A 20000-nucleotide genomic window follows, 5' to 3' on the forward strand; every position below is an offset into this window, starting at 1 on the left:
GCAAGCAACAAAAATCCAGTTTCTCCTGTGAAATAAAACATTTCTTGCTATATTATAAAAAATTGAAATAAATAAGTTGTCATAAGATGTGGATCATGTAGAATAAGAAAACCTCATGTTGTACGTCGTCCTTTAACTTCAACTTCCTTTCTACCCTGCTAATCAACGTTTTAACAAAATCTTCGCACTTGGTGACGTTCATCTTTGGTTGCTTTTCTTCTTTGTGTATTGGTGCTTTATCTAATAATAAATGAGAAAATTTATTTCAGAGAAAGAGAGAGGGGGTGGGTTAAATGATAGTAATATTATTGCTGCTGTTAAATTTTCATTAAAATTGCATATTAAAATTAAGACATTGAAATTACAAATTAAGTGCAAAATACTTATTACAACGCCAAATAAATATACGTACATATAAAATTATGTGAGATCTTGCTGCTTATTTTTTTTTGTATTTATTTAGTTATTTTTCAAATAATTAAGTAAAGATAGATATTCTGTAAACCTGTGATCACCAGGATGTGGCAAGGACTGCTTATTCTCTTCGTAATCCTCTTGTCAGACATTTGGAATGAAGTTTGTACATGAAATTTGAATATATATCTGTGAGACGGTTCTAAGGATATAAGGTTTTTCGCATTGGCGACGTATTCGTCTAATGAATGATGAACAGAACGGCTGATTACTCTCTTTACAGATGTTAGGATTTCCACACAAATCGACAAAGATTTGGAGAGAGTTGGGCTGGGAATGGAAATAAAGTCATCTATACGAATAGGTGCCTTGACATCCTCAATATACACTACATATCGCCGACAGCTTATAGAGCAAGGTCCTAAAAAATGAAATCAATATCATTTATATTACAATCAGTGGTTCAATCATTTAGCATTATGGCTACATTCGCCTTAATTTAAAATCATGTTTTCATGAAATTTTTCATAAATATTACGATTTACCAAAACAGACTAGAAAAAGATAAATTTGTCTACATTTTATTTATTTCTGAGAGCTTATGTTTTAATGATATGAAATTAATATGTTGACAAATACCAAGACTGTTGAATTGTAGAGATTTGTCCAGTTCTGATTTTTCTACATAGAGAGACATTGGCGATAGAATCGGAGACTGAAGTAGAGCATCAGGGCTAGGTAGATATTCCAAATTCTTCTTATGCTTATCAAACCTACATTTAAAAAAATTACCACAACACATTACATTTGTTTTCATTTAATTGCTCTTAATACATTAAATAGAATTTTTTTATTTTAAGAAGAAACAAACACACACCTTTTCCAGATCTTTTCAGCACTCTACAAAATAGACAATATAAGCGGATATAATATTATACTTTCATTGGTTCATGTATGTAGTACTGGTTATATTTTATTCTTCATATGGAAATTTCAATTAGACTTCTTCAACATATTTGACTTACTAGAAACAAGACTTATAACTTTAAAAACAAATTGTAAAATTCCATCTTCATGAAAATAAATTTATATATAAAAACAAAGCAAATCAAAAGAAGTGTGGACCTACGAAGAAAAATTCCATCAAGGATTCCTTGCCAAGAAACTGTAAAGATGTCGATATAAGTTTGCTATCAGCTTGCATGATCGATCCATACCGCCTTTTGTACTGTTGGATCCTCTTTAGACAGGACCCATATTCCTTAGAAATCAGGTATCAGTTTAAAATTTAAAGTACTACAAGCGAACTTTATGCGACATTGAGATTTGGTACAAAGAATGGTAAATATTCAATATTTTGTATCCATCTCTTTTTTTTCAACATGAAAATTTAAAGTTAATGAAATACATGTATATAGCCTTAAAAACAAAAATATTGAAATACCTGATCAAAATTTTGATAAAGTCTTTGTTCCCGTTCTGTAATCAGTTGATGAAGCGATGCAAATTCTTGTCTCAAAATTTCCTTGTTCAAAATTCCATTCATCTTTTATTAGAAAAAGAGTATAATTTTTACAGGCATTTTCTGTAGTGTAAACTTTAACTGAAAAAGTACTATAAAAAACAAAATTATGACCAACTGGTCCCAATTGTTTAAAACAATTTCTCATCCGACATTGTGTTTCTAAAGGATTCTACACACCGAAATAGTTTCCTCAATTTCTTCAAGTCGATCTGATAGCACGTTGATGGACCGAGACGATCTAGAAGAAAACTGCTGCACTGCTTCATCGAATTTGTCCTACATTAATAAATCAAAATAAAGAGAAAAAACTTTGGATTAGATTAAACAAATGTAATTTATATACATTATCTTGTTTGTCAGCTCATTAAATCATAATAATTATGAAACCTTTACAGTAGTTCTCAAGAATCTCTTCAGAAATCTAGGTTTTGATATGAGTATGTCTAATAATCCGGTTTTATTTCTTGCATATTTGGATGTTAAACTCACCTTTTCGTATTTAATATGGTCCAGTATTTTGACAAGCTTGTCAGCATGCCCAGAGCATTGTTCATTCGCCAAGATGCAGTCATCACATCTCAAATTTTGGCAAAAATTGCAAAAGTAACGACAAATTTGTTTGTGCTTAGAACAACCAAAAACATGGAATGGTACTTGTTTACAGATCGTGTGATCCTTAGGATGGAAGCTGCCCATACACGTCTCACAGAGATATATCATACAGTCTTCACAAATGTTGTAACTTTCCTTAGACATCTGACAATACCCACAGAAGTGTTCCTGTAGGGCTCCTCCCTTTATCGAAGATGGACTAGAATCCTCGAATGTCGTTTGTATTTCTTTATTTAATTTCATTCCTGCTGGGAATCTGTCGGAAGTCTATCAAAAAAATTGAAGAAGAAATACTTATATAGACATGTATAAGTTCAAAATTGTTAAATTTTAAATAATAATTCTATAATGTAGTAAAAATTTAAATATTATTTATCTTATTGTTATTTTATTTTCCGCAGGCGCGTAGCCAACATGGAAATGAAGTGTACGCAGAAAACGGTCTGGGGCCGCCCTGAGGCGAAACCCCCGGAAGCTCTTGGATTTTAAGAAAATTTTCAGTCATTTTCCCGCAAAAAAATTACGATATTACTTTTCTCGAGCAAAGACTTAGCTAAGCTATTATGCTTCCATTGATACTTCGGGAAGAAAACGACAATTTTATCAAATTAATTTAGTATATTGGTATTGGAAAAAAAGTTTCCAAGTGTATCAAGTTAAAACAGAGTAGTAATTCAATATCGTTATCATTGGAGTTTAAATATTTCAAAATATAAACGGGGGTGTTGTTGTCTTTTGGTTACCTTCATATTTGATAGCTGAAACAATTTGAGAATGTTTAAATAATAAATTCTATAAATTGGTAACATCAGTCTAAGAAGCTATATTATATTATTTACTTTTTTCACCATAATTTAAATTATACCATTTTTGTTTGTTTAACGACATTTATTCATTACTTCAACGGAAACTAAAAATCTTGTATAGTCGTCCAAGACCCTTGTAACTTTTGCTTTAGATCAATGTCCCTTACTGGCCTAGCTTAGATCGCTTTTCTTCATCGAATATTTCTCCGGATGATCAAGATTACGCGGATTAACAGTTGAACATTTTGGTTCAACAATATTTTTTCCTCAAATTTGTTGAAAGATGTTTTTGGAATTGATTTCATAAAAGACTAAATTTGAATGTGCAGACATGCTGAACAAAATTTGATTCGAAACAACAAGACCCAAAATAATTTGAAACACGGATAGTTCCTCTTTTTTACCGAATACATTTCTCTCTTTCTTTTTTTTCTTTCTTTTCTTTTATCTCTCTCTCTCTCTTTTGGAAAATGATGTGTACGCACTTGCGTACTTGCGTATAGGCAGCTACGCGCCTGTTCCGTCAGACTTTTTGCTCGGAGTTCCGCAAATCTATGGAAAATAAGAATCTATTGCTTTAGATTATAAGGCATTTTCGACGTAAATTATTCTTTAGATGTTACTTTTCAATGACTTTGAAATTCCGTTGAACTTTCCCCCTTGAAATACCTTCACAAAAGGGCAAATAATGATAAAAATGAATCAACCCATTCCCCTTTGCAACTGTAAAGGAACCTATACATGCAATTCTCAAGTGATTTACATGCATATCATCAATGTTTTTTAATTTTAACCAAGAATTACTGACCTCAGTTTGATCTTGGTTTACAAAGGCATCTTTTAATTCATGTCCCTGACATTTCCCCAGTTTAATACAGTCACCACATCTGTAACGGCTGCAGACAGGACAGAAATATTTAAAGATCTGTATGTGATCGAGGCATCCGAAGTCAGAAAAGGCTTTAGCTCTGATTGTGGTGTGATCTGGTGAATGTGGGTAAATTTCTGTACAGGAATCACAAAGGTACACCATACAATCTCTACAAACGTTCCAGTACAAACACCAACTGTTACATCGATTGCACGCCATCTTGGCCTTCTCGTTCGCTCTTTGAGGGAATTGTTTTCTTATCGTCTCTGAAGAAGGCAACTTGAAAACAAGTGACTTAGTTTTTAAATTATGTGCGTTTGAAAAAGTGCCAATCTTTTTAGATACCCTATCTTCCTTTTGGGTGCATGTGGTTCCTTCAAATTTGAACACTTGAGAGCTCGTCTTCTTCTGTTGATGATTTTTAGCATTGTTCTGGGTAGTGTTATGTTTTAAACGTTCCAGGTCTTTAAAAGCACGGGTAATATTTTCTCTGTTTCTCTCGAAAGCCTTAATCGCTTCTGAAGTTAAGTTTATTGGATTATGACATCTGTTCATTCTCATTTCATCCTCCAAGGGGTCTTTTCTTTGCCGATTCTGTTGTTTTTCATCCAAATTGCTATTTTCAGTACCATCCTTGTTTTGTACATCGTTTGTCAAGACTGAGTTTTGGGAATTCGTTAAGAGTTTAGATGATAATGGGGATGAAATGCTACTCATTGAACTGGTTTCATGTGTCGTCACCACTTTTCTTTCTTCTAACTGTTTTTCCAATTTCTTTTCACTTTCTTCATTTGTTTTTAAACAAATATTTTCCACATTCTTTGTTTCGTTTTCGTTCAATTTAAGCTCTGTTTCTTCAGATGACACTTTCAAAGAAAGTCCACAGGTTATTTCCCTCTCGTCTTCATCACAGTGATGATCAGTTTTAGGCTTATCATCTTTTGTTTTGTCCCCTGTTTCTGTGGATCCACCACCCATTTCATTGAAAGTTTAAAAGGTCTTAGTTGATAATGTCTAAGTTAAAATTACCTAATTTTGTAATTATTATGCTAGGTTAGTTTCCCGTGCTTTTGTTATGCACATTTATGCATTAAATTTTATAATAGCTAGAATAGCCTTGAGGCATTGACGTAAGTACAGTAGTCGTGTCACTCCCATTTCCTTCTGAAAACGTTAGAGGACAAAATACATATAATTAAAAAAACTTCTCTGAAGCAAAACGAAAATGGAAATAGAGACTAGATATATCAGTATATAATAATAATGATGATGATGATGATGATGATGATGATGATGATAATAATAATAATAAATTAATAATTAATTCAATATATGCTTATATGATAGGCAGAAATTGATGTGTTTTAAAATGTCTTTTAAAATAAAAAAATAAATCTCTGAAGCATAATTGGTCACACCTTCCATGAATCGAGAATGTACTTCACATGATATAAAATATCTCTCTCAATTTCATGCATGATAAATTAACTTACATGTACATCATAAATGGTTTTACATGCACACTCAGGAAACGTAGAAATGTTGCTGTTCATATAGACAATTTTCCACTAGCTATATAGACAGTGTTCTATACTCAATCATGGTGCCTATATGGGAATACATATTTCCTCCATATTCTTTTACGTCTTTAAAAGCATATACTTACTTTAAAACGTAGAAAACATATGGTTGTTTTATACTTGACAGTTAATCTACTTTCGTTTTCTTTCCTACGAAATACAAAACGGATAACAGTCATGCTCACTTGTCCCAATTTCCTATTTGTATAATGAAAATCCCTCGAGGTTCGGCAAGAACCACGTTGTAGAATCAATATAAAGCTTGTGTGTTTGCTTTGTACATTGGCGTCGGAAGCAAATTAGGGGCTAAGTGTAAATTTCGTGGGGGGGGGGGGGGGGGGGGTAGGTAGTAGGCTCAAACTTCAGTATCAAAATTTTTATTCCAAAGACCACCACTTTCCCCATTTTTAACCTATGCGACGTGTCTGTGGAAAGAAAGGGGAGGGCTAAACCTACGAAGCTATTTTCAATGTCTACACTATATATTTTAAAAAAAAAGTGGAAGGGGGGGGGCTAAGCCCCCCTAGCCACACCCCCCCCGGTTCCGACGCCTATGTTGTATCTCTAATTTTTAGTGTTTATAATACATGTAGTTCTGCTCAATACTCATATGTAAGATTTTCTGGTTAATAAAAGTCCTGCATACTCATTCATTTTTGTCGGTTCGCAGGCTACATTTATTGAATATTTACTTTATTTCCTTGAAAACGGAGTTAAAGAAATGGGTAGACTAAGTTACCGGGACTGAGGGGCTTCACCATATACATGTAGTCAGAGGAGTGGCTATATACTAAGAACACACCCTCCCCCCCCAAAAAAAAAAGGTCACTGGAAGACATTGTGAACTTCGAAATTAGTATACCATACATAATTATAGCTTATACAGAGTCGTGAAATATAGGTATGTAAATTAGTTCCCGTTATTAAAAAAAAGTTAATTTTAATACAAAATATATTTAATTTCGAAAAAACTTCAGCATATGAGAGTTTACTGAATGTCTCTAGTCGCTAGTTCCCTTTTTCTTCTAAATACTTTTCAATTAAAGATATAGTTCAATTGAATTATAGCTATCTTTAATTCATTTGAAGATGAGTACAATTCATTTGAAGATAGGTACAATTGAAACAAATCCACAAAGAATTTTTAGATATGTACACGTTTAACAATATTCAGTTATACCTACATGTTAGTATAGGTTCAATTAGTTTTGTATTCATAAAAATTAAAGCTCCCTCAAACAGCGGGGAAAAAAATCCGTAAAAATTCATTCCTTTTTTACACAAGAAATCACTACAGCACTCATGATAATACTTTTTTTTTAAATAAAATTATGTAAACAAACTGCCAAAATTCTGTTTTCGGTTACTTTATACTGATTAGAAATGAGCAAGAATGAAATGATAGGCCTATTATATACTATAATATACTGAAAATATAAAATCAGAACTCATAATATTTCGCCTTTTTCCCTAGGAAAACCCTTTCATTTATTTAATCAGTTATCCTATATCGACATTGAGGAGGACAAGGGTCAACCTTCTAACTTTGCGCACCAAGCATAAAGCTGTGCATAGAGCCTCCCCTGAAGCTACGAATATTATAGGAACGACTTCTCTATTTCTTTTTTACGATACATAAGCGACAAAAACCAAAAATAGAATAATTTGCTTTGATCTATTTTTGTCGTTGTTGATGTAATTTTTAAAATGCATCCTATAAGTTCATTTTTGCAGTCAAAGCCATCATGAAGAGAATTACAGTATTTCAGAATGGCATACCAGCAGATGGGAAGGTAAGGCAAGCTGAGAACGAGACCATCTGTAAAAAATATGCTTCAGAAATTCTGGAGATTGATTATTGACAGCTGATTGAGATTTGACATTATCTGATTATGTTTTGAAAGCAATTTAAAATTGATATAATTTAACAAAATTCGAATTTGATTTTTTTATTCTGACAGTTGCTGCTTGTGCCACCAACTCAAACATTTAAAGAACTTTTAGAAGACTGTGGTCAGAAATTTGATTGTGATTGTAAAATATTGTACACAGCACAGGGGGCAGTGCTAGACGACATCGCTTTTGTCAGGTAATTTTGTGGGATGTTTTTGTTATAATTTAAACAAAGAACACAAGGATTGAAAAATGTGTGTAATAAGTTAAATATATTTTTGGATATTCTTTACAACATGTCAGATATTGAGATCATTTTTAACACAGGGACTTGAGACAATCCTAGCAAAATCGGGTATACAGTCTCAAGTCCTTGATCATTAATCAACAAAATGATAATTACTTTAAGAATTAACTATAGACAAACATTCCTAGAGAATATACCTGTTTTGCTTTTGAAAATTGCTTTTATCAATTAAATTTTTTTCACTAGAGATGATGATGTGTATTATGTCTCAGATGGAAAACCTTTTATTAGTAAGTTTTTTTTTTCTTACATTCATCTTTGTCTACAAAGATACTTAAAACATATTTACAAACACTCAAACACAATTATAATCTTACACTAAATATAACCTGTGAACAATGAAAGTATTTTTATCAAGAATGATTCACCTTTTCTTAGCCAAGTGACCAATTTGAATCCCCTCACCTCCCCCTTAGGCAGATTTAGTATGTGTATTTTTGCCGTCTCGTGAATTAATTGAGTTACCTGTATCATTCTTAGTGACAAGAGCATGTACATGTACTTTACAAAAAGAAAAATGAGTTCACCAAGGAAAGAAAAAGTTCTAACCTGTATTTGGTAAGACAATTTCATTGGATGCTTTGAAATCACGAGCTTGGAGGCATAAATAATTCAGTTAAGGGGAAATGAGGAGATGCAAAAAGGACACTTGGCTAGCAAAGATGAGAATGAATAATCTAAAGCTAACTTTTTATTTCATGTCTTCACCAGGTCCGTCCAAGTCAGGAGTTGTGTTTCGTCCACGGTCATTTTCCTCCATTAGCCCTAGAAATGATTGTAAGCGACACTCGCGTCTCACTAATGATGGGACAACAAATAAGTGTACGTGTAGCAGCTCAGAATGGGTGACTCTCAACGTGGGTGGCAGAATGTTTACCACAACAAGGTAATCCAAAATACTGCAAGTTTACAAAAAAATTCAAACTAACCATGCCTACCTATATAAAAATAGTCCATTCTAGTCTGTTCATTAATTTTTAGCTTGTATTACTTTTTTGTCAGTACATGTATTTTCAGGAACATTTTAATAATTCTCTTTTTATAACAGGAGTACTCTCACACAACAAGAACCAGAAAGTATGCTGGCTAGGATGTTTTGTGATGAAGACCGTGAGTCAAATTTTAATTTTTAAACTTTAAAAATTAATTAAATACATTGTTAAAAGAGATAAACCTTTTCTTCTTCTTATTTTGAAACATTTGTCAATATCCAAAGATTTGCTTTTGTATACAACATGAATATTGATTATACATGTATTAATTCACAGATTGAGAAAAAATAAGTTAAAATTCACTCAAGATTGATTAAAAGCGATTGTTTAAAACCTGAATTTTGGGATACTCTTTACTACATACCGGTATTAACGATTAAAAACATTTTCCAAGTAGCAGTTGCTTCTTTGATAGAGAAGTTATTATATCATTTTAAAGTATTTATCAATACAGAAAATCTCTCCTTTATTTTTTTACCTTTATATAGAATGGTACAGCAGTGTGGATGTTACTGGAGCATATTTAATTGACAGAAGTCCCCGATATTTTGAACCAATCCTAAACTACCTCCGGCATGGCCAACTTATCCTTGATAAGGACATCAATCCAGAAGGTATCACGAATGGGGAAATTGATGAAGATACTTTATTACGATTTTTAAATTTTTAAGAAAAAAAAAAAGAGATTTGCTTCAATTTTATTCATTGTCAAAATATGAGTTTATTAAGACGGGCAAATTTTAAAGTAGACAGTGTGACATAAAGACATCATTGTGCTACTGAGTCCATATCCCACAAAAAATAATTCATCATGAATACTCTGAAAAATCTACAAAAGAACTTTATTCGGTAATAACCAATATTTGCCCCCCAAATCAAACTTTGATGGAGATATATTTAATTAAGTTCTTAAACAGGGGAGTATATGCTGACTTCAAAGCACTGAATATTTTCATAAGTAATGACGCCATATGTACGTAATGATGTCACAAACATGATGTAAATTTCAGTTTTAAATGAATTTTACAGAAAAATGTACATATTTCGTCGATATTTTGAGTAAAAGTCACCGAGCACATGTGTGTTCTGGATCAATATTTTGATATAATGTGTAGAATGATAATATCAATGAAATATGTCAATATTGTTCCTGAACAAACTTGCGCTCTATAAATTTTAAAGCTAAAATTGTTAAAATTTTGTCCATTTTGTCCTCTTTCTGAAAAAGGATATAAAATTGGAGTAGTTTGTGATGTCAGAAAAACAAATATTGTGAATACACTGCTTTGACACTATAATATTTTCTATTAATTTATATTTCTCATACAATTTATTGAATTCAGCACATTTCAGGAAGGTTTCAAAATTTGACTTTTGTGGGGGCAAATATATGCAATATACCGCATATAGTTCTTTTCTTTTAAGGTGTCCTAGAAGAAGCAAAGTTTTTTGGTCTGACTTCTTTGATGGAAAATTTGGAAGATGTGATAGAGGTACAGTGTTAAAATGAAAAATATAAAATCCTTATGGACTGAAGGACATTAAGTTTAATGTATTTTTGTTTCTAACTTTCTACATATGTTTCTAGGAAGGATAATATCATATGAGGTTTATACTTTTGAGTATAAATTGTGATATCATTTCTTTGGATGTGGGGGTTACATGGTAATACTAAAAAAAAATTTGTCACATGTTATCACTGCAGACTTGCACCATATTTATATTTTGTAATTATATCAGAAAAACCAAGTCCCAGATGATAGCACCCCCATCACAAGGAGAGAATTTGTTCTGCGACTGTTATCTACCCCCACCAATAAGGAGCTCCGATGTCAGGTAAACTTCTCCATTCAATTCATATATACCAATAAGGAGCTCTGATGTCTGGTAAACTTCTCCATTCAATTCATATATACCAATAAGGAGCTCCGATGTCAGGTAAACTTCTCCATTCAATTCATTACACGAGATTCAGTAGACCATTATGTTTTTGTAAAAAGTTCACAAACAAACCTAAGAATTTTTTTTTTTCACAGAGATATATTTTGACATTTACAGTATAATTGAATGATTTCTTATGTCAAGATGATTTTATATTATATCAATATAATATTAATTTTAACCTTCTGGACACAGAAATATACTGTAGCTGAAAGTCATGGGTCATTTTTAAACCAATGAAAGTGTAATGTTTTGATCAAAGGGGGAAAATGTGTAACTTGATAATTTTTTTCATATAAAGTATAATTTAAAGACATGTACACATTTGTTAGAATATAGAATATTGAAGTAATTTTTTTTTAAAATTGAAAATCAATTGTCTAAATTTCTGATGATAAAACATGGTAGGCTATAAAATTGAATAGAAAAAAAACACTATATTTTTTTCTTAATTCAGGGTATGAATTTTACAAATGCAAACCTTTCCAAACTGGACTTGAGGTATATCAACTTTAAGTATGCTGTTCTCAAGAATGCCAATCTAAGCGGAGCAAACTTATCCTACTGTAACTTTGAGAGGGCTGATTTGTGTCATGCTGTTCTTGATGTAAGTGTATGTAGTACATGTATCTGTTTTAAACAACTCTTCATTTTCTAATCTATATATGAACAATGTTAGATTCATGTGCTAGCTTGTTCTTTCTGCCAAAATATTGCTACTAGGCTTGAATACTCTCTAGGATAAAACACTTTGATCATACAAAACCTGTATTTTTGAAATGATGAGACATTTTTAATGAAACTGAAATCTATCAATTTATTTGATAGAGAAAATGTGGTTTTATTGTATCCAATTTAATACATCGTATCTTTAAAATAAATTAATTTGGTTTTTTAAGCTGTCTGATAAAAAAATCAGAAACAGATTAAGATAACTAACGATGAATTAATATAATAAAAAATTATTTAAAATGCACAATAAGTGTTGATTGAAAGTTAATAAGTTTGACATAAAATACACTGTATGTCATACTGTTGCCAACTGAAGGTAACTGTCCACAATAAGCTACAAAGAACAGAAAATGGCTGGTTTTATTTATAGCAATTTAACACTTGATTCAATATGTAAATACTGTATTAAGGAGAATTTTTAGTGAGGATTTGATTTTGGCATTATTAGCGAGAATGCTAAGATCGCTAAAATTAAATATTGCTAAAAATTTACTTCATTTTATATGTAATAGCTTCTTTAGTGAGCATTTATCGCTAAAATTACTTCTTGCTAAAAATAAGATACCAGTTTTTTAGGACAATCACGAAATTTGCGTCTTGCTAAAATTTCCACTTATGCAGTATTTTTGAAAAAATGAATAAATTACTGAAAATTGTAAATTGAAAAAAATCAGCAACCATTTATTTTTACTCAATTCAATTTAATGAAAAAATATCAAATTGAGGATTTCAATGTAAATATGAATATTGACTCTAGTAATAAATGAAGCAGTATTTTACTGGTAATTTTTTTTACCAGTAATTAAAGGGGAAGTGGTTTCCAACCCTTATTGCAACTCTTTATTGTTGCTATTTTGTTATTTTCCTTAATAGTAAATAAAAAAAACCTTTGTATGTACATGTATGTACAGTATACTTTAAGTGTGACACATTATGGTTTTACATGTATATGAAATTAAGTGAAAAACTTTATAAATTTTCTTTGATAGAATAAAATAATACTTAGCTTATTTTGTTTGTGTTTTAACAGTCTGCTAATTTGCTGGGAGTGAAAATGCTGTGTGCAAATATGGAGGGCACTTCATTAAAGGGATGCAACTTTGAGGATCCTGCAGGAAGTCGAGCTAACATGGAGGGTAAATTATTTACCTGTTTTAGCCCAAAAATGATTGGCAACAATTAATTTTTTTATTACGCTTTTTATTCAGGTTATAAAATATTACATGGTACAAATGTACTTACTTTTGAAGAATACTACTGTAGATCACTAAATTTTGGTGACACTTTTATTTCACAAGACATTCATTGACTCTTTATTAGCAAAATTTTCATTAATTTAGGTTATTGCCCTATGAAATCTTTGGAGATACATGTACTAATATACAAGAGAATGAAATTTTCATGAACAGACTGTCTTGCCTAATTACACAGAAATGAAGTACTCCCAAATAAATTTTTTAAGTGGATGTTACTTTTTTGAGCAGGTGCCCTTATGAAAAGTGTGAATTTGGAGGGAAGTCACATGGCAGGTGTGAATCTGAGAGTGGCAACATTAAAGAATGCCAACTTACAGAACTGTGATCTCAGGGGAGCAGTTTTAGCAGGGGCAGATCTAGAGGTATGGATGTATGTATACATATATAAGTAAAATTACAGAACGTGATCTCAGGGTAGCAGTATTAGCTGGGGTGGATCTAGAGGTATGGATGTATGTATATATACAAGTAAACTGACAGAACGTGATCTCAGGGGAGCAATATTAGCGGGGGCGGTTCTAGAGGTACACACAGAAATAAGTGATTGTTTCTTGAACTGTAGAGTGAAAATGTGTAATAGCACCAGAGTATTAGATTTGATACACTTTTGACTGTCAGTTATTAGGGGTTTTCACTGTCTTACTGTGAGGTTTAAAATGTGTATAATTGTGTAACTATTTTGGTTTTAATTTCATTTAAATGTTTTACAATAAATAGTAATACATATGTACTTTTAAGTCTCTGTGGTACATGTAACAGTCTATTTTGAACACAACAAATTGGACAATGAGAAGTTTATATCTCAGAATTAATAGTTGATAATTGTAGAAAGACTGGTTTTTATTAAAGTTCAGGTTTTTGATATACATGTAACTCGGTAGGAACATTGGATCAGTGACTCTTTTGATAAAGAAATGGTATAAACAGAGATTTACTTGAATGAGAGCTGGACTCTCTATATTGATGAAGATGGAGAAAAAGTTTTAACTATTGAAAGAAAAAAGTTTTTTGAATATTAAATACATGTATGTGGATTTTTTAAAATCTCAATCTCTGAAACTTTAACTTGGGGGAATAAAACTTTTTAAACTTCTAAATGTGAATTATGTATGAATAAGACATAGACAAGTGGAAACAAAATTTAACAACTAGGTAATTAAGTTATTAGATAAGACCACAGAGAATAATGGATTGATTTTGTGAAAGAAATGGTCAAAAGTATACTGTATGTTCATGTGTCATTGTAAATTCATTCATTCATTGTTTTACATTCTAAAACCTGTACTGTTAGTTTATTATTTAACTTAATTTTTACAGAACTGTGATATGTCTGGTTGTGATCTACAAGAGGCAAACCTGAGAGGGGCCAATTTGAAGGGAGCTGCACTCAAGTTGATGTTAAACCCTCTCCATATGGCCCAGGCTGTGAGGTGAAAGGTCAAACAAAATGGAGGGGCTAGAATCAAGAGGTGAAAGGTCAAACAAAACGCAGGGGCTAGAATCACAATTAATTAACAAGGAAAGAGTCCCAGTCATTGATTTAGTCAAAGATTTTTATTAACAGTAAAAATGTTTTTGAATACCCAAAAAAATTAAAGTAAGTGGTGGTTTCATTGCTGTTTAATAATTAATAAAGTGAGCAGAAGAACTTGTTTTGTGTGAAAATATATGTTGACCATATTTTGATCTCAAAATATTATTATAAACTGATTATGTAGTTATGTATTTTCTATGAAAAAAAGAATGTTTATAAAGAAAATGTTAATTCATAATTACTTTGTAGAAATTTATGAATGAAAGTAAATTTATTTATTGATTTGTTTAATGTTTGTGTTATAGGATGAATGTTAAAACATGATATTGGAGCATTTAATAAACAATTTGATCTTTCTTACTTGTTACTTTGATTCCATGTAATTGTAATGTAAAAAGACACAGTCATGGTATTCAGAGGCAAATTAGAAAAAAGAATATGAAGTCTTAGATATCTCTCGTCAAAGATGTAATTGATATGCATGCATCTATTTCATCCCCATTTCCAGACTCCATTGATAATTCAGTTTTTACATCCTCTTCACTTTTCAATTTGAACTCATTACATGGCTTTATACCATCCAGATATGGCCCCTGATTGTTTTCCTCTGTTGAACTAAAGCAGCAAAGACCATATTTGTGAGACTTGACATACTTCCTAACTTCAGTTTCCTCCAGAGAGGTTTGTGGCTCAAACTGAAATTGAGTCTTTGGATTAATGAATGATCTCTTGGACTTTGATTTTGACATTCCTAATTCTTCCAGTTCAAGACATTGTTTAGCACTGCTGTATTTGATACATTGATCTGAAATACAAAAATCAACAAAAACATTTTTTGTAGCTCAGCTGATTAATGAACAAGTATGTAACTCGTTATTTTTATGTATGTATTAGGGACAGATGATACAAACAAACTGTTGCCATAAAAATAGAAAATAACCTGAGTCATGTTTCAATGAGTATAATTAACAAGTTTAGCTGCTTTTTTTAATTTCTTAATATTTTGAAAATTTATTATTTGCATTATTTGCAACAAAAATAGGCCAAGAAATATATACCAATCCAGGCATACAATTTTTTGTTTGTATCATATGTCCTTAAGGTCATACGCAATGTAGTTTGAACTTTTCTGTCTTTTTCCATGGAGCTGAAGAGTTCCAGTTAAGGAACTGTGTGTTATATTTTAATTTAAACGTATGGTATTGTACACATAATCAAAAACAATTTTGGATTAATGAAACAATTAGAATATATGTTTAGTATTTATTTATTTATTTTTCTTTGAATCATCCAAAAATTTTCATTAATTTTTATCTTTCGAAAACACCTGGTAATGCATACTGATTTTTTGTCTATGAATATCTGATGACACTATGATCTTAAATTAAGAATATCTTGAAAAATTATCAGTAGGTAAGGTACGTTGCGTGTGTCCTTAAGATGTTATTGCAGGAGCATACTTGGGTACAAAAGAAGCTCAAACACTTTGTCCCCTGTCTCACCAATCTCGTAGTAAATGAAAAATCTCTCGTCCGGGTGTTCTATTGAAATGGGCTGTTGAGGCTGAAATAGATTAGATTTCAGTGTTAATTACCTGAGCTAAAATAATTATGGATTTTTACGTGTCCATATTATGGGACCTTTACAGTATGGTGTTCATGTCCATCTGTCCGTCTGTCTGACTCTAAATTTTTGATACTATAAATCGTTAAACTTTGTCAGTTTGTGCATCTCTGAGAGATAATGTGTCACTAAAACGTAGGTCCAAAATCTCAAATTAAATAGAACAATGTAATATTGTTGCTATAGAAATGTTCATTTTTATTGCTGTTTTCGTCCGTCATCATGTGGTGTGCTAAAACTTATTATAACAAATTGAATTCGTTTCAACGAATTCTTTAATTTGTTATAACGAATTAAATTTAGTTAAAACGAATTTAACAAATTGTTATATTGAATTCATATATATTTTTCTACAGGTCCTGATTTTTGAATTTGTTCAAACGAATTTTATTTGTTATTGCAAAAAATTGAAGCGTATAAGGCGATGTCAATCCCCCTCTTTGAGAAAAGATATATCTCAATTCTAAAAGTTTATGAAAGCTTTATTTTTCACCGCTTTCATTGAGGATTTTTTAAAGTATGATCTGTTAACTTTAAATCATTTTTAATTTATTTAGTAAACGGTACCGAAACCCGACATGTATAGACATGCTGCTACCGACTTAAAAATGTAAAGAATTCTTTTGGTATGAAATTGAAGATTGAAAAAAAAATGTTTAAAGTCAGCTATGCGGAGTAAATTTAGCGTATACGGGGATGAAACAATAATATACGACAAGCGATCCCAAAAACATCTGTTCCCACTGGTTCGCTAGTGTGGTCATCACTGCAAAGATGCATAGCAGATTGATTAAAACTTCTTCACAAACAAAAAATGTAAATCATTTGTAAATGTTGGTGTATCAAATTGATGTCTTTCGTGTGTGTGTATTTTTTCAAATAAATAAATTAAATACAGTAAATCATTTTGGTTGGACTCAATGTGTTTTAAACATGCACTAAAAACATAACATAAAGTAACATTAGGGTTTAACACAGCTTAACTGAGTTTAAGAAAATAAGAAAATTAACAGACTTGTATTTGTATTTGCAATTTTACCGAGTACCCGGGTACTCGATCGGAAAAACGTCCGAGTAACCGATTATCAAATATTGACCGATTTGACATCCCTATTATATAGGTATTTGGGTTCTAATTTATTGCTTCTTTAAAGATAGAAGCAGCATTTAAATCTTTCATTGGCATGTTTTTGTTCCATATATGTACGGAAGCCCATTTAGGACCTTTAAAAATATTTTTGAAATTTGACATAACGAATTTTCGAATTTGTTTTAACGAATTTAATTCATTATAAAAATTTCTTTTAATTTGTTATAACGATTTTAATCTGTAATTACAAATTTGTTGAATTCATTATAACGAATTCTTTAATTTGTTATAACAAATTAAATTCGTTAAAACAAATTCTTAAGTTTGTTATAACAAATTAAATTCGTTTAAACAAATTCCAAAGTTTGTTATAAAGAATTAAAATCGTTTAATCAAATTCAATAATCAGGACCTGTAGAAAATATATATATATATATATATATATATATATATATATATATATATATATATATATATATATATATATATATATATATATATATATATTATTTTTTTTTATATTAATATCAATTAGTACGGAAGCCCATTTAGGACCTATCAAAAATATTTTTGAATTCGTTATAACGATTTTTAGAATTCGTTATAACGGATTTAATTTGTTATAACAGATTTATTGAATTCGTTATAACGAATTTAATATGTAATAACAGATTCATTGAATTCGTTATAACGAATTTAATTTGTTATAACAGATTCATTGAATTCGTTATAACGAATTTAATTTGTTAAAACAGATTCATTTAATTTGTTATAACGAATTTAATTTGTAATAACAGGTTTATTGAATTTGTTATAACGAATTTAATTTGTTATTACAGATTTAATGAATTCGTTATAACGAATTTAATCTGTTATTACAGATTTATTGAATTCGTTATAACCAAATTCTTGAATTGATTATAACGAATTCAACAAATCTGTAATAACAGATTAAATTCGTTATAACGAATTCAATAAATCTGTAATAACAAATTAAATGCGTAATAATAAATTCAATGAATCTGTAATAACAAATTAAATTCGTTATAACGAATTCTATGAATCTGTTATAACAAATTAAATTCGTTATAACGAATTCAATAATCTGTTATAACAAATTAAATTCGTTATAACGAATTCTGAAAATCTGTTATAACAAATTAAATTCGTTATTACGAATTCTAAAAATCGTTATAACGAATTCAAAAATATTTTTTGATAGGTCCTAAATGGGCTTCCGTAGAAGCCCATTTAGGACCTATCAAAAAATATTTTTGAATTCGTTATAACGATTTTTTAGAATTCGTTATAACGAATTTAATTTGTTAAAACAGATTTATTGAATTCGTTATATCGAATTTAATTTGTTATGACAGATTTATTGAATTCGTTATAATGATTTAAATTTGTTATAACAGATTCATTGAATTCGTTATAACGAATTTAATTTGTTATTACAGATTTATTGAAATCGTAATAACGAATTAAATCTGTTATAACAGATTTGTTGAATTCGTTATAACCAATTCAAGAATTTGATTAGAACGAATTCAACAAATCTGTAATAACAGATTAAATTCGTTATAATGAATTCAATAAATCTGTTGTAACAAATTAAATTCGTTATAACGAATTCAATGAATCTGTTATAACAAATTAAATTCATTATAATGAATTCAATAAATTTGTTTTAACAAATTCTAAAAATCTGTTATAACAAATTAAATTCGTTATAACGAATTCTAAAAATCGTTATAACGAATTCAAAAATATTTTTAATAGGTCCTAAATGGGCTTCCGTAGTTCTGTATTCAAAATGTTATACATAGCTTTTGATCCTTTTTTACATAGGCAGAATAATTTTAAATAAAAAGGTAGAATGGGCCTTGGGTTTAATCTTTCTTTGTTTACTTTTTCTACAGCCATCGCTTCTTTTATTGCTTTCTGTAAACTTGCATATGTTAAAAAGTTGGTTTCTATATTAAATTTTGCTTATAGATCCTCTAATTCTAAAAAAGATCCTGTTTCATCTAACAAATCTGAGATAAAAATTACATCATTCATAAACCATTTGGGGTAAAAAATGGGCTTATTGTCAATTTTAAGTTTTTTATTGTACCATAATGGTTGAGTGATAAAATCTTCCCATGACTCTATTTTCATTTTGTCTTCTATATTTTTGAAAGCAATTAAAATATCTTTCCAAAAGTCATTAGTTATACTTTGTAATATTATTTCAATATAATTTGAACCAGTATTAAATATACGGAAGCCCATTTAGGACCTATCAAAAATATTTTTGAATTCGTTATAACGATTTTTAGAATTCGTTATAACGAATTTAATTTGTTATAACAAATTTTTATAATTCGTTATAACGAATTTAATTTGTTTTAACAGCCTTTTAGAATTCGTTATAACGAATTTAATTTGTTATTACAACCTTTTAAAATACGTTATAACGAATTAAATTTGTTATTACAGATTCATTGAATTCGTTATAACGAATTTAATTTGTTATTACAGATTTATTGAATTCGTTATAACGAATTTAATCTGTTATTACAGATTTGTTGAATTCGTTATAACCAATTCAACGAATTTGGTTATTACGAATTCAACAAATCTGTAATAACAGATTAAATTCGTACTTTAAATCGTGTTGTCCATTGAAAGTTCATTTCATTAAGTAGTTTTTCATTTGAATATTTTTTACTTCCTATCCAGACTATTTGTGTTTTAGAGAGATTAATTTTAAGTCCTGATAATTTATAAAATTTATCTATTTCTTCAATGCAATTTCTTAAGGATTGTTCTGTTCCAT

General features: G+C 30.1%; 3 protein-coding genes across 3 annotated transcripts in view; 1 reads left to right on the forward strand and 2 right to left on the reverse strand.

Annotated features, from left to right (window-relative positions):
- Positions 1–6: 6 nt before the first annotated feature.
- On the reverse strand, positions 7–5875 carry LOC134277781 (uncharacterized; the record flags this gene model as incomplete). The annotated part of the gene is made up of 11 exons (XM_062760088.1): positions 5722–5875; positions 4166–5392; positions 2429–2818; positions 2117–2215; positions 1859–1960; positions 1544–1675; positions 1292–1314; positions 1054–1187; positions 506–835; positions 113–240; positions 7–25 (listed from the first exon to the last, which is right to left on the reverse strand). Coding segments are annotated over exons 2-11 (2398 nt in total), but the record flags the coding sequence as incomplete, so codon positions are not given.
- A 1589-nt stretch (positions 5876–7464) lies between these two features.
- On the forward strand, positions 7465–14617 carry LOC134277782 (BTB/POZ domain-containing protein KCTD9-like). The gene is made up of 12 exons (XM_062760089.1): positions 7465–7601; positions 7770–7897; positions 8195–8238; positions 8720–8894; positions 9057–9118; positions 9489–9614; positions 10426–10493; positions 10741–10836; positions 11399–11548; positions 12704–12809; positions 13158–13291; positions 14247–14617. Exons 1-12 carry the CDS (start codon positions 7554–7556, stop codon positions 14361–14363), a joined length of 1254 nt encoding a protein of 417 aa, XP_062616073.1. The 5' UTR covers positions 7465–7553; the 3' UTR covers positions 14364–14617.
- Positions 14618–14761: 144 nt separating this feature from the next.
- LOC134277780 (uncharacterized) overlaps positions 14762–20000 on the reverse strand; it is an 18289-nt gene continuing 13050 nt past the window's right edge. Inside the window, exons 4-5 of the mRNA XM_062760086.1 lie at positions 15924–16026; positions 14762–15268 (exon numbers count right to left, since the gene is read on the reverse strand). Of these exons, the coding sequence (XP_062616070.1) occupies positions 14910–15268; positions 15924–16026 (462 nt within the window). The 3' untranslated portion in view covers positions 14762–14909. The remainder of the gene's footprint in view (positions 15269–15923; positions 16027–20000) is intronic.

Source organism: Saccostrea cucullata, unplaced genomic scaffold, assembly GCF_032062105.1.
Source record: "Saccostrea cucullata isolate Sc308-1 unplaced genomic scaffold, CSIRO_AGI_Scuc_v1 ctg6803, whole genome shotgun sequence".
Classification (NCBI taxonomy): Eukaryota; Metazoa; Mollusca; class Bivalvia; order Ostreida; family Ostreidae; genus Saccostrea; species Saccostrea cuccullata.